Here is a 15824-nt window from a genome sequence, read left to right on the forward strand (position 1 = left end):
GGCTGCTGGCCATTTTGGTCAGGGATGCAGCCCTACACTCCAGTGTCTATAACCCTTGAACTTCCAGAAGCGTCTGGCATTGGTCACTGTCAGAGATGCATCTGATGCAGTATGGCCAAATTGAAAGCCACTAGTGACTCGATTAACTATCCAGCCTCTAAGAACCACATGAATTTTCAAGACAATTGGAGCATGCACGTGGATTCTAGAGTACTTTGAAACATTAGAGAGGGGACATTTCCAAATGTTTAGGAACTTTAATTGCATGAAAAAATTTGATATTTTCAACTTCATCCTGATTTGCAATGACAACACACATTGAAACATGCAGACTTTCCTCAGGTGACTGGAATGTCTCCTCTTCCACAGGTTTTCACTCTCCTACAGTTCATCTGGAGGGCTCCTTAGGGTACGTCTATACTACATGGCTCCGTCGACGGAGCCATGTACATTTGTTTGTTTGGCAAAGGGTAAATGAAGCCGCGATTTAAATAATCACGGCTTCATTTAAATTTAAATGGCTGCCGCGCTCTGCCGATCAGCTGTTTGTCGGCAGATCGGGGCAGTCTGGACGCTCCCCTGCCAACATGAAAGCCCTTTATCGACTTCCCTGGTAAACCTCATCCTACGAGACATAATGGGGAGGTCGATAAAGGACTTTCAGGTCGGCGCGGGAGCATCTAGACTAGCGCACTGAGCCGACAAACAACTGATCAGCTGTTTGTCGGCTCAGCACTGCAGCCATTTAAATTTAAATGAAGCCGTGATTATTTAAATCGCGGCTTCATTTTTCTTTGCTGATCAGCCTAATCTACATGGCTCCATCGATGGAGCCATGTAGTTTAGACACACCCTTACAGAGCAACACTGTAGAATGGGGAATCACTGGGATGGGTTCCCTCAGGAGGTGGTGGAATCTCCATCCCTAGAGGTTTTCAAGTCTTGGCTTGACACAGCCCTGGCTGGGATGAGTTAGTTGTGGTTGGTCTTACTTTGAGCAGGGGGTTGGACTAACTGACCTCCCAAGGTCTCTATCAACCCTAGGATTCTATGTAGATTGGGATGAACTTTTCAGTTTGGTGGTGGTTGCAAACAATTAAAAGAAAAAGTGCTTTCGAATTTGAATTTTGGGGAAATTCCCAGGGTCCATTTGGGACCCGCTCCAGAGGTAGGATTTGAACACGGGTCTTTTGTTTCCTAGCTGATTGCCCTAAAGAGTGGGATAAAAACTGGCAATGCAGCAACTCCTTTCGCCATTGGCTAAAAGCATTTGAGTCAAATTTACGACTAGTCTTGAATTGACTGAAATTGCCTTTTTTGTCGAATAAAGTGTATAAATGTGTCCAGCTCTAATTGTAAATAGAAAAGTGACTAGAATAAGACGACTCACCCTGACTTCTCCATTCTCACCCTTGTAGATGGAAATGTTGTAGCCATAGGCATGGATGGTGGTCACGCCAAGGCTGCGACTGGCTTGTTTCTCTATGGAGGTGCTGTTCTCCTCGATGCTGAAGGGCTCCAGGGTGGGGTCATGGCCACAGTACTTGGCGATGGTGTAGGTGCAGGTGTCTTGGACGCCCACGGTCAGGCCATCAAAGGAGTAGTACTGGGAGGCCAGGGACCCCTGGCAGGTTCCCATGTAGTCATGGAAACATACTGCCTGGCCATCCTTAATCCTGCATGATTCCTTCTCCCGGCAGCTCAGCGCTCTGCAGGGATCTGAAAAAAACCACAATCACCCCCAAGGGATTTTGCTGGGGAGCGAGGCCTGGCCCAGCCCAGAGTTTCACAGGAGGGGCTGCCGTGACAGGTGTTAGGTGAATGTGGAGTCAATAGGGTGGATGTTAAATAGTGATCTTGCTCCCCACCTGGTCTTTAGTTTAGACAGGCTGAATGTCAGTGAAAGCACAAACTGATAGCCCCCACTTCCCCTACTGGAAATCCTGAAGATAAAGGGCTAATTGAGCCAGGGGTCACCATGGTAACCAAGGAGAAGAAAGGGAGGGGAAGGTGCAAAGAGGAGACACAAATTTGACCATGGCCAGCAGTAACCCTGCTTTTAACCCCTCTACCGGGTACTAAACCGGGGTCTCATTTGTATGTACAGTTGGGATTATTTTTTCCAATGGGCGTTACTTTACATTTACCAACATTACATTTCATCTGCAATTTTGTTGCCAATCGCTTAGTTTTATGAATAGTAATAGAGAGGTAGCCGTGTTAGTCTGATCTTGCTAAAACAAAAGGAAAAACTATGTAGCACTTTAAAGACTAACAAGATGGTTTAATAGGTGATGATCTTTCATGGGCCAATATTATCTGAGGAAGTGGGTCTGGCCCATGAAAGCTCATCACCTGTTAAACCATCTTGTTAGTCTTTGAAGTGCTACATAGTTTTTCCTTTTGTTTTAGTTTGATGAGATCTTTCTGAAGCTCTTCACAGTCTGCTTTGGTCTTAGTTATCATGAGCAGTTCAGTATCATCTGCAAAATTTGCCACCTCACTGTTTAGCCCTTTCTTCAGATCATTTATAAGTAAGTTAAACAGGATTGGTCTCCGTATGGACCTTCGGGGACACCACTAGTTGCATTTCACTATTCTCAAAACTGACCATTTATTCCTACCCTTTTCCCCATCTCATTTTACCATTTCACTGGAGGACCTTCCCTCTTACTTTGTGACAATTCAAGAGCTTTTGATGAGGGACCTTGTCAAAGGATTTCTGAAAATCTAAGTACACTATAGCCACTGGATCCCCCTTGTTCACATTTGTTTGTCCCCTTCAAAGAACTCTAGTAGATTAGTAAGGCATGATTTCCTTTTCCAGAAACCACGTTGACTTTTCCCCAACAAATTATGTTCATCTAAGTGTCTGACAATTTTTGTTCTTTACTGTAGTTTTAACTAATTTGCCCAGTACTGACATTAAATGTACCGGACTGTAATTGCCAGGATTACCTCTAGAGCCCTTTTAAAATATTGGAGTCATGTTAACTTTCTTCCCATCATTAGGTACAGATGTTGATTTAAAGGGTAGGTTTCAAACCACAGTTAATTGTTTCACAATTTCCCATTTGAGTTCTTTCAGAGCTATCGGGCGAATGCCATCTGGTCCCAATGACTTGTTACTGTTAAGTTTATCAGTTTGTTATAAACCTCCTCTTATGACACCTCAAACTGGAACAATTCCTGAGATTTGTCACCTAAAAAAAATGGCTCACGTTTGGGAATCTCCCCAATATCCTCAGCCAAGGAGACCAAAGCAAATAATTCATTTGGTTTCTCTGCAATGACCTTATTATCTCTGAGTGCGCCTTTAGCATCTCGATTGTCCAGTAGCCCCACTGATAGTTTAGCTGGCTTCCTGCATCTAAAGTAATTAATTTTTTTAACTATTTTTGAGTTTTTGTTTAGCTGTTCTTCAAACTCTTTTTTGTCTTTTCTTTTTATACTAACCAATTAGCCCATCATAAGACAGGATTTTCAGGTATCTCCTCCACGTCGGTCTTCTCTCCTGAGCCTCCGGTCTCTCGCTCCATCTCTCTCTCTCTCCTCCTCCTACTGCCTCCCCCCCTCTATCAGCTCTCCTCTGCCTTCTGCCTCTTTCTCCATCTCTCTCTTTCTCTTCTCCCCCTCCTGCCTCTCACTCTCACTCTCTCTCCGCTCTCCTCTGTCTCCATTGGGGATGCACACTCGTCCAGGCCTCACCCCCTGGATGTTTACGTCTCTGCCCCGCCACCTTTCACCTCCCACTGTGGTGCTCAGCAAGGGGGGCAGGGTGGTGATGTTCATGGCCAGGGGGCAAAGCCTGGAGCTGCTGTCACACCGGACGTCACTGCCCCGCCCCCCTTCGCCTCCCGGCGTGGCACTCAGCTGAGTTCTGCGCCGCTCAGCCGGGCCGCCACGGGGGAACAAGTGGCCGTTTGGGCCCTGAACTTCCCATGGAGCACTTCTCACCTTCTGCCTCTCTCTCCATCTCTTTCTTTCTCTTCTCCCTCCTCCCTCTCACTCTCCCTTTCTCTTCTTCTCCTCCTCCTGCCTCTCACTCCCCTCCATCTCTCCCCTTCCCCTTCCCCTTTTCCTCCCGCTGTGGTGCTCGGCTGAGTGCTGCCTGCTCAGCCGGGCCGTCGCGAGGGAGGGAGGTGGGGCGGTGACATACACGGCTAGGGGGTGGGGCCATGTACGTCACCGCCCCGCTCCCCCTTCCCCTCCTGCTGTGGGGGAGCCCAAATAGCCCCTTGCGCTGCTGGATCCTCCGCAGCGGCCTGGATGAGGGGTGCAGCACTCAGCTGAACACCGCAGCAGGAGGGGAAGGGCCGTGTTGTGCGCTCAGCTGGGCTGCCGCGGGGAAGGAGGGGCGGGTAGGGTTGCCAGGTGTCCGGCATTGTCCCAGGCAGTCCGGTATTTGCGCGCTCTATCCGGTAAAAAAAATCAGAAAATATCAGACGTGCAATATCCAGAATTTTCTGATTTTTCCAGTGGTGCACCAGATGGAAGCCTGGAGTGGGCGGGGGGAGCAGCTGGGAGTCCCAGCTGGGAGGCGGGGTCATGATTGCCGCTGGGAGCCCTCAGTCAGTTGAGTGTGAGGAGGAGGGGAAGCCTCCTCGCTCGTGCACTGCCGGGACCCTGCGCGGGACAGGCAGCAAGTGCCCAGGTCGGTCCTGCTCCCCGCCAGCTAATTTGCTCACTCTCCCACCTTCCCGGCCGGCCAGTTCTCCCCCACTTCCCCTCCTGATCTTCCCCGGCCAGCCCCCCTGAACTCCGCCAAGCTCTGCTTCCCGCCGGCTCGTTCCATTTCCTGATCTCCCCAGACAGTGCTGCTGCACCTCTCCCTACCCCTGCCAGCTCTGCTTCCCGCCCCCCTCTTCCTCCCAACCAGCTCTGCTACACCCCCCTCCAGCAGCTGTGCTTCCCGCAACCCCTTTCTCTTGGCCATCCTCACGGCCCCCGACCCCCTCCCCCAGCTCTGCTTCCCACTGGCCCATTCCTCTTCCTGATCTCCCCGGCCAGCACCGTTGCACAGCCCCCCCCCCCCGCACCACCCGCCAGCTCTGTTTCCCACCCCCCTTCCTCCTGGCCACCCTTACGGCCCCCGATCCCTCCAGCTGTGCTTCCCGCCCCCCCTTACTCCCGACCAGCTCTGCCCCCTCCCAGTCAGTCCCCCCAATATCCTGCAGCCAGCCCTGTTCTGCCTGACCCCCCCCAGACCAGCGCTGCTTCCCGTTGGCCCTCCCATTTCTCCCAGCCAGCCCCGTTGCCCTCTCCCGTTAGGTGTTTCAAGGCCCCCCCCCCTTCCCGGCCAGCACTGCTCCCTTCCTGGCCGGTCCCCCCCACAATGAAGCGGGCCGCCGTGGGGGAGGAGAAGGGGGTGGGATGCTGACATACACAGCGACACCCCCCTTGGCCGTGTACGTCACCATCCCGCCCCCCCTACCCCACCCGCCATGGTGCTCAGCTGACCCCAGAAGCGCGGACCCCAAAGGGCCTCTTGCCACCACTTGCTCCCCTGCCATGGCCCAGCTGAGCGGCACAGTGCTCGGCCGAGCCGCCCCTGGAAGGAGGGGAAGGGGGGCGGGGCCCTGACGTACATGGCTAGGGGGCGGGGCCGAGTACATCAGCATTACAGACTCACAGACACTGGGCTACTATATATATGATTTTTACACTTAATTTGACAGAGTTTATGCTCCTTTCCATTTTCCTCACTAGGATTTGACTTCCACTTTTTAAACAATGCCTTTTTATCTCTCATGCCTTCTTCTACTTGTTTATTAAGCCACAGTGGCACTTTTTGGTTCTCTTACTGTGTTCTTTAATTTGGGATATACATTTAAATTGGGCATCTATCATGGAGTCTTTGAAAAGTTTCATGAAGTTTGCAGGGATTTTACTTTTGGCACCGTACCTTTTAATTTTGTTTAACTAACCTCCTCATTTTTGTGTCGTTCCCCTTTCTGAAATTAATTGCCACAGTGTTGGGCTGCTGAGGTGTTTTCCCTACCACAGGAATGTTACATTTTATTACATTATGGTCACTATTTCCAACCAGTCTAGTTATATTTACCTCTTGGACCAGATCCTGCACTCCACTTAGACTAAATTGAGAATAACCTCTCCCCTTGTGGGCTCCAGAAGCAGCTGCTCCAAGAAGCAGTCATTTAAAGTATCAAGAAATTTTATCTCTGCATCCTGTCCTGAGGTGACGTACACCCAGTCAATATGGGGGTAGTTGAAATCCCCCACTATAACAGTTTTTTATTTTAACAACTTTTCTAATTTCCCTTAGCATTTTCTAATCTCCATCGATGAAGCCATGTAGATTTGTTTGTTCGGCAAAGGGAAATGAAGCCGCAATTTAAATAATCGCTGCTTCATTTAAATTTAAATGGCTGCCGCGCTGAGCCAACAAACAGCTGATCAGCTGTTTGTCGGCTCAGCGTGCTAGTCTGGACACTCCCCTGCCAACATGAAAGCCCTTTATCGACCTCCCTGGTAAACCTCATCCTACGAGGCATAACGGGGAGGTTGATAAAGGGCTTTCAGGTTGGCACAGGAGCATCCAGACTAGCGTGCTGAGCCGACAAACACCTGATCAGCTGTTTGTTGGCTCAGCGCGGCAGCCATTTAAATTTAAATTCATTTCCCTTTGCCAATCAGCCTAATCTACATGTCTCCATCAATGGAGCCATGTAGTTTAGACACACCCTTACTGTCCTCATCAGATGGTCAGTAATATATCCCTACTGCTATATTCTTATTATTAGAGCAAGGAATTACTATCTATACAGATTCTATGGAATATTTTGGTTCATTTAAGATTTTTACGTTGATTCTACATTTTATTTCACATTTCCACTCCCCCACCAGTATGACCTGTTCTTTCCCTGTGATGTATTTTGTACCCTAGTGTGACCATTTAGTCTAGTTGAAACCAGCAAGTGCCCCAAACCCCATTCTGCAGGGGAAATCAAGCCTACCCCCCATCCCCTGAGTCTCTGCTATTTCTTCCTGACCCCAAATCTGGTGGCCAATCAGACTCTGATCATATGCTGGACACACGGGGATAAATTTGCTATGTTAACTCAGGGCACGTCTACGCAGCAGAACAAAAATCAATCTAAGCTATGTAACCTGAGCTATGTCAATTGTGTAGCTGAAGTCGAAATAGCTTAATTCGTCTTTTGGTGCTGTCTACACAGCAAGAAGTCAAAGGAAGATCACTCTTCCCCCTACTTCCCTTACGCTGGGTGAAATCTGTGTTATAGGAGTCAGAGTAAGAAGTCAGTTACTTCAAAGTTATTTTGAAATACTGGGGTCATTGTGCAGACCACTCTGTTATTTTGGAATAACGTCAAAATAATGCTTCTGTGTAGACAAAACCTCAGAGCTCTCCTCATCGAGTTTCCCATCATTGGCTGTGACAGATATTTGCTATCAGCAGTTGCCAATGGCCAACATGCCCTTGTAGCAGCTTTATCCCACCTCCATAAATGTACCAAGTTCTGTCTTAAACAAGTTCAGGCTTTCCCTGCTGCTCCACTTGGGAGGCTGTTCCAGAACTACACTACTCTGAGGGTTAGAAACCTTCATCTAATGCCTTCCCTAACTTTATTCATGGCCAGGTTCTATCCATTTGTTCTTGTACCAGCACTGGGCCTTAAATGACTCCTCTCCCACCATGGTGTGTATCTCTCTGTCGTGGTCACAGAGAACAATCCTGAGGCTGACTCAAGGGAAAGAAGAAAGGTGCTAAGCAGAGGGGTGAGGATTCACAACACTGTACTCACTGCTGGCACAAATGGCTGGGGAGCCATACGCCTTTTGGTTTCCAATCCCGACGCTCAGCAGGCCAAAGCGGGAGCTGGCATGCTCCATGCTATGGGCCTGGGACCCTTTGCCCAGGCTGTATTCTGCCCAGGAGTATTCTGTGCCTAGAACTGGCTTCCACAGGACGTTGTGCAGTGGTCTCTTATCAATGGTTACCCCTGCAGACTCGGATGTCTTGGCAATGATTAGTGCGTAGTTCTCAAAGTCATCGAACCCGTAGATGTGATAGGACTGGCAGTAGCTTGAGATGGCCGGGATGGCCATGAAGAATGGATCGTATCTGATGTTTCCTTTGGTCCCGCCATTGGAGAAGAACATGAGTTGGACCCTGGCATTAGCAGAGAAGAACAAGGCAGTGGAGCCAGGGATTCCATACAACATAACCTGCTCAGCTGTCAGCGCTCTGCTGATCTTGCTCCTCCCAGATTGAACTTCCACCTGAGTTGTTTGGGAGGTGGCGACGTAGAGGAAATCATGCTGCCTCTCAGAGGACAATGAGGGCACAATGAAGCTGGTCCCCCAGCTGGAGACAGGCAGGAGCTGCTCAGACACATGGTCGCACTGGGTGGCTCTTGTCACACAGGTGTGTCCAACGTAGACAGCCACAGGCTTCTGGGAAACAATTCTGGTGCCAGATACATCCACTGGGCTCTGCAGCTGGGCAGCCTGATGCGCCTCCAGCTTGATGGTGAGTTTGCTCCCTCTAGCGTGTGTCTTTCCTTGGAAAATGACAGCCCCTTTCAGGTAGACCTCAACTGTGGTGGGGCCCTCCCAGGCCACAATGGCAAACTCTCTATAGCGATCAGTGCCCACTGTCGGCGTGATGACGTAATACTCTGTTCCCAGGCTGTGCACCGGGTAGACTGGGGTGGTGTCAGCTGAGTTGGATTTGGAATTGAACGAAAGGACAGAGATGTCACTGTCAGCCCAGACAACAACCGTGTTGTCGAAGACTGTGGACCCTGTCATCTCAGCATTGGGTGGGATCTTCACCGTTACAGTCTGGCCAGCACTCGCCTGGACAGACACCTTGAGTGCTGGCTTCTTCATGGAGATGGTGATCAACGTGGCTGGGTCATAGGCTGTGATGAGCAGCCGGAAGTCGCTGCTGAGCGTGGGCTGTAAGTCGTTCTGCATGAAGGCCGTGATGAATTCACTTCCAAGAAGGCTTGGAGGGGAAGACCCTGGAATCTCTCCAGACGCTACAGGGAGAGGAAGGTTAAACATGCCTGGAGAAACAGGTAGAAGAGAAGACAACTGCTGTTAGAGGAATCACGTTACCAGCCATGGACCCTGGCACTAGGCACTGTGCAATCAGTACAAAAAGGTGAGGTTATGAACTATGTCTAAGACAAGTGATCACAGATGGACACAGACAGATGGGGGAACACAAGGCAGCAATCAGTGAGACAGCAGCGCTCAGCATGGTGAGTTGTCAGATGAACCAGTGGTGTAACCACTGTCCCGTTTTTTGTGGTCCTCGTGGCAAAGGAGAGTTTTGAGGAGGACTGGAAGGTGGAGAATGAGGCGGCTTTGTGAGGGCTGGGGCGGAAGGAGGGGGGCACTGCTGCTGACTGTACAGGCAGCGAGGTGAAAGGAACAAAAGGGCTTGTTTGGAAGTTGGTCCGGGAGCCTAACACACGTGTGATGAGACAGATTGTTGTCATTTGGTGCCAGCTGCATTGCAGCTCTCAGTGCAGTGAACAGCTGGGGAGTGCATGGGTTATAAAGGGAGCCATGGCCATTGCCATGAACTGAAGCACTAAGACCACAAGGATCTGCTGGCTCATGCTGTCTGTTATTGCTGAGTCTTAGGACAAAAGAAAAATAAGGGCCCTGGACAGGGGCTCAGGGGCTCCAATTCTGCTTGGATCAACACTGACTGCAAGGGAAATGCAACCCCAGATAAGTCCCCCACCCTGCTCCGAGAAGCACAATGACTCCTACAGAGAACCCCCTCACTTCTTGCAGTCCAGTGCCGCTCCTGAGCTCCCACCCCACTCCCTGAGCCCCTGCCTGCTGCCCAAAGCACAACTCCTTCTGCTGAGCCCCCTCCACAGTCCCTGCCATCCAGCGCCCCCTGCTGAGCCCCTGGCCCACTCTTCACAGGTCAGCACCCTCCACTGACTCCACTCAGTGCAGCTTGCGGCCCCGCGCCCCGTGAGCATTCCATCCTGCTCCCTGCCATATGATAACCCCGTCAGGGCTCCTGGTTTCTGTCCCAGATCAGGGATGGGAAGGGGGACAAAGTCCTCGGCGTTACCCATAGTTAGGTGCTGAACTTCGCATGCTGTGAAGAAAGAGGATCACTCACCCCACAGCACGAGCATCCTGGCCCACAGGAGCAGCTTGGCTTTTCTGAGGTCCATGGCTCAGCACGTGATTCAGCGTCTGGAAGATACATCTGGAATTAATGGTGATCACGTGGCGTGCTGCACAGAAACAGCCCTGGACAAAGATTCCTGCTGTGGCCCTGGAGGCTGGAAAGAAGTGTCCACCCATGAGCTGGGTTTTTTTCACAGACTTAGGCTATGTCTACACTATAGGCTTCTTGTGCAAAAGTGTGTTCACACTGCCAAAGCACATCAAAAAGCAATGCACTTTTCCGCTAAAGAGCATCCAGACTGCACAGATGCTCTCTCGAAAGGAAACTCTGATTGCTATGTACAGAATGGCCACCAGGGCACCTGTTTTTTTTTAAATTGTCTCTTTTAGTGCAAAAAACCTATTCCCTGTCCACATACACCTTCTGGCACAAGAACTCTTGCACAAAAAGGAGATATTCCTCGTAAAAGGAGAATATAAGAACATAAGAACGGCCGTACTGGGTCAGACCAAAGGTCCATCTAGCCCAGTATCCTGCCTGCCGACAGTGGCCAGCACCAGGTGCCCCAGAGAGGGTGGACCGAAGACAATGATCAAGCGATTTGTCTCCTGCCATCCCTTTCCAGCCTCTGACAAACAGAGGCCAGGGACACCAATTTTATCCCCTGGTTAATAGTCTTTTATGGACCTAACCTCCAGGAAATTATCTAGCGTCTCTTTAAACTCTATTATAGTCCTAGCCTTCCCAGCCTCCTCTCGCAAGGAGTTCCACAGGTTGACTACACGCTGTGTGAAGAAGAACTTTCTTTTATTAGTTTTAAACCTGCTACCCATTAATTTCATTTGGTGTCCTCTAGTTCTTCTATTACGGGAACTAATAAATAACTTTTCTTTATCCGCCGTCTCCACACCACTCATGATTTTATATATCTCTATCATATCCCCCCTCAGTCTCCTCTTTTCTAAACTGAAAAGTCCCAGTTGCTTTAACCTCTCCTCATATGGGACCCGTTCCAAACCCCTAATCATTTTAGTTGCCCTTTTCTGAACCCTTTCCAAGACCAAAATATCTTTTTTGAGGTGAGGAGACCACATCTGTACACAGTATTCAAGATGTGGGCGTACCATAGTTTTATACAGGGGCAGTAAGATATTCTGGGTCTTATTTTCTATCCCTTTCTTAATAATTCCTAGCATCCTATTTGCCTTTTTGACCGCCGCTGCACACTGTGTGGAAGTTTTCAGAGAACTGTCCACGATAACGTCAAGATCTCTTTCCTGATTTGTCGTAGCCAAATTAGCCCCCATCATACTGTATGTATAGTTGGGGTTATTTTTCCCGATGTGCATTACTTTACACTTATTCACATTACATTTAATTTGCCATTTTGTTGCCCAATCACTCAGTTTGGTGGAATCTTTTTGGAGTCCCTCACAGTCTGCTTCTGTCTTGACTATCCTAAACAGTTTGGTATCATCCGCAAACTTTACTCACTGCTTACCCCTTTCTCCAGATCATTTAGGAATATGTTGAAAAGGATTGGTCCCAGGACTGACCCTTGAGGGACACCTTTAGTTACCCCTCTCCATTCTGAAAATTTACCATTTATTCCTACCCTTTGTTTCCTGTCTTTTAACCAGTTCTCAATCCAAGAAAGGACCTTCCCTCTTATCCCATAGCCATGTAATTTACACAAGAGCCTTTGGTGAGGGACCTTGTCAAAGGCTTTCTGACAATCTAAGTATACTGTATCTACTGGATCCCCCTTCTCTGCATGTTTGTTAAACCCTTCAAAGAACTCGAGGGGTATGTCTACACTACCACCCTAGTTCAAACTAGGGTGGTAATGTAGGCATACCGCACTTGCAAATGAAGCCCGGGATTTGAATTTCCCGGGCTTCATTTGCATAAGCCGGGCGCCGCCATTTTTAAATGCCAGCTCGTTCGAACCCCGTGCCGCGTGGAATGAGGTGTACCGTTAGTGCGGAATGGCTTGCTAGTCCGCAGTATCTAGCCCGTGCCGCGTCTAGCCGGGCTTCATTTGCAAGTGCGGTATGCCTACATTACCACCCTAGTTCGAACTAGGGTGGTAGTGTAGACATACCCTAATAGATTAGTAAGACATGATTTCCCTTTACAGAAACTATGTAGACTTTTGTCCAACAAATTATGTTCTTCTACATGCCTCACAATTTTATTATTTACTATTGTTTTGACTAATTTTCCCGGTACTGAAGTTTGACTTATCGGTCTGTAATTGTCAGGATCGCCTCTAGAGCCCTTTTTAAATATTAGAGTCATGTTAGCTATCTTCCAGTCTTCGGTACAGAAGCTGATTTAAAGGATAGGTTACAAACCACAGATAATAGTTCAGCAATTTCCCATTTGAGTTCTTTTAGAACCCTTGGATGAATGCCATCTGGTCCTGGAGATTTGTTAACATTACGTTTTTTTATTTGTTCCAAAACCTCCTCTAATGACACTTCAATCTGGGACAGTTTCTCAGATTCATCACCCACAAAGAACCGTGCAGATTTGGGAATCTCCCTAACGTCCTCAGCTGTGAAGACTGAAGCAAAGAAATCATTTAGTTTATCCGCAATGGCTTTATCATCCTTGATTCCTCCTTTTATATCTCCATCATCTAGGGGACCCACAGGTTTTTTAGCAGGCTTCCTGCTTCTAATGTACTTAAAAAACATTTTGTTATTTCTTTTTGAGTTTTTGTCTAGCTGTTCCTCAAAATCTTTTTTTTGCTTTTCTTATTACATTTTTACACTTGATTTGACAGTGTTTATGTTCCTTTCTATTTATCTCACTTGGATTGGACTTCCACTTCTTAAAAGATACCTTTTTGTCCCTCACTGCTTCTTTTACATGGTGGTTAAGCCACGGTGACTCTTTTTTAGGTCTTTTGCTATGTTTTTTAATTTGGGGTATACATTTAAGTTGAGCTTCTGTTATGGTGTCTTTAAAAAGTTTCCATGCAGCTTGCAGGGATTTGGCTCTAGTCATTGTGCCTTTTAATTTCTGTTTAACTAACGTCGTCATTTTTGTGTAATTCCCCTTTTTGAAATTAAATGCCAGGGTGCTGGACTGCTGAGGTGTTCTTCCCACCACAGGAATGTGTTATTATATTATTATGGTCACTATTCCCAAGCAGTCCTGTAACGGTTATCTCCCAGACCTGATCCTGCGCTCCACTCAGGACTAAATCAAGAATTGCCTCTCCCTTTGTGGGTTCCTGCACCAGCTGCTCCAAGAAGCAGTCATTTAAGCCATTGAGAAATTTTCTCTCTGCTTCTCTTCCTGAGGTGACATGTATCCAGTCAATATGGTGATAATAAAAATCCCCCACTATTATAGATTTCTTTATTTTGGTAGCCTCTCTAATCTCCCTCAGCATTTCAATGTCAGTATCGCTGTCCTGGTCAGGTGGTCAGTAATATATCCCTATTGCTAATTTCTTATTATTGGAGCATATAATTATCATCCATAGCGATTATATGGAACATGTTGATTCATTTAATATTTTTATTTCATTTGATTCTACATTATCTTTCACATACGGTGCCACTCCACCACCCACCCAGCCTGCTCTATCCTTTTGATATATTTTATATCCCGGTATGATTGTGTACCACAGATTTTCCTCATTCCACCAGGTTTCAGTGATGCCTATTATGTCAATCTTCTCCTTTAATACGAGGTCCTCTAGTTCACCCATCTTATTAGTCAGACTCCTAGCATTTGTGTAGAAGCACTTTAAAAATTTGCCACTGCTTGCTTATTTGTCTGCCCTTCCCTAATATCTACAAAGGAAACTGTCCTCCCCCCCGTTCTTTCATTTTACTCGTGCAAAAACATGCTTGAGGTGTGGACACGCCACGAATTTTTGCGCAGAAACTCTGTTGTGTAGACCTAGCCTTAACTGCCTCTTACAGAGCCAGTTTTGCCTGCTGGGCAGCATGCTGGGCGAGGGGGCATGGATCCTAGTTTCTATTCCTACCACTGGTCAGGTGACCTCGGGTATGTCATGCCCTTCCTTGGTTTTCCCATTTGTACCAGGGGGATAGTAATACTGTCCCCCTTGGTAAAGGGCTTTGAGATCCAATAGTGAGCAGATGTCAGCTTGCAAATTACATGGCCTTCCATTAGCAAAGCACATCACAATCTCCATGCTACTTACGCTGGGGGTAATAATCCCTCTAGGTCATGCTGGGTAGGAATGGGGGCCTCACGGTCCAGGACACCAGCCAGCCTCTCATAACACAGCAGGGGTGTGGTGAGTGGGGGGCATTTGTCGCTGGGCACTACACTAAGGGTATGTCTACACTACCCCCCTAGTTCGAACTGGGGGGGGTAATGTAGTCATACGGAGTTGCAAATGAAGCCCAGGATTTGAATTTCCCGGGCTTCATTTGCATAAAGATGGCCAGCACCATTTTTAAATGCCGGCTAGGTCGGACCCCGTGCCGCGCGGCTACACGCGGCACGGACTAGCTAGTTCGGATTAGGTAGCTGTATGCCTCGTGGAATGAGGTGTACAGCTAGTTCGGATTAGGAAGCCTAATCCGAACTAGCTTGTCCGTGCCGCGTGTAGCCGCGCGGCACGGGGCCCGAACTAGCCGGCATTTAAAAATGGCACCAGCCAGCTTTATGCAAATGAAGCCCGGGAAATTCAAATCCCGGGCTTCATTTGCAACTCCGTATGACTACATTACCCCCCCTAGTTTGAACTAGGGGGGTAGTGTAGACATACCCTAAGGGGGCAGCAATTTAGTCCCCCTCTATTCCCCTTGTCATCCCTCAGCTTGCCTGTTCCTCCTTTGCCCACCACTGCTGCCTGGAGTCTCCTCCCTGCCTCTCTGCCCCCAGCCCGACCTCCTCCATCTCTGCCCATGGGTTAGTGTGTGCAGGGGCCTGGCCTCAAACTGGAAGGGGCGGGGGAAGATGTGGTAAAAGCCCCCTTCACCCCAGGGTTGGTCTCAGCCGTGTGCCAGGTTTGGGGCCTTGCTTTTGCCCTGGGCACATTACCCTCTGGCTACACCTCTGACAGGAGGGAACGTCCTCCCTAGGCAGGTCAGTTTCTGAAGCCCAGTTCCTGAAGCCCAGGTGCTGCTTTGCTCAAGATCAGCAGTTGGATGGATTAGTTACAATCAGCCTCTCAGCAAACAGCAGCAGCTGCTGAGCCAGAAAAGGACCCGGCCGGCTCACTTACCTCCAGCCCCTCTGGCTGAGCCAAGATGCAGCAGCTTGGGGAGATGCTCACTTTGTTCTTCTCCTTCTGTCCGTAGCTCTGCTTCTGCTGCCCCTTTATATAGGGACCGTGTGCCAAACCCGTGTGATGAAGAACTGACTGGGGAAGATTCCATTGGCTCCATCCGGACTGGAGTTTTGCCATCCCACACTGGCTGGACCCAAATGGGAAGTGAAAGGAGCAACCTCGCCTCTCATTCAGAAAGGCTTTGGCTGACTCATGTTTGGCCATTAACCGGGAGGTGGGTGTGTGGAGGTTGTGGGGAGGGAGGTGGCAATGGGTTTGTTGACTTTTTTTCTGGTGTTCCAAGGAACTGGCCACTGCCATCATACAAGCCATGCCAGCAATTTGATCATTAATAGGCCTCTTGCAGAGGATGAGTTATTTAAGGGGTTTGCGGTGTTCTTGTAG

General features: G+C 48.7%; 1 protein-coding gene across 1 annotated transcript in view; it reads right to left on the minus strand.

Moving 5' to 3' along the window:
• Positions 1–15548, minus strand: part of LOC102455943 (IgGFc-binding protein-like) — a 40786-nt gene extending 25238 nt beyond the window's left edge. The window contains exons 1-4 of the mRNA XM_075907488.2: positions 15375–15548; positions 10142–10218; positions 7788–9056; positions 1391–1719 (exon numbers count right to left, since the gene is read on the minus strand). Of these exons, the coding sequence (XP_075763603.2) occupies positions 1391–1719; positions 7788–9056; positions 10142–10196 (1653 nt within the window). The 5' untranslated portion in view covers positions 10197–10218; positions 15375–15548. The remainder of the gene's footprint in view (positions 1–1390; positions 1720–7787; positions 9057–10141; positions 10219–15374) is intronic.
• Positions 15549–15824: the final 276 nt, after the last annotated feature.

This window comes from Pelodiscus sinensis, chromosome 22, assembly GCF_052426305.1.
Source record: "Pelodiscus sinensis isolate ZL-2025 chromosome 22, ASM5242630v1, whole genome shotgun sequence".
Lineage (NCBI taxonomy): Eukaryota > Metazoa > Chordata > Testudines > Trionychidae > Pelodiscus > Pelodiscus sinensis.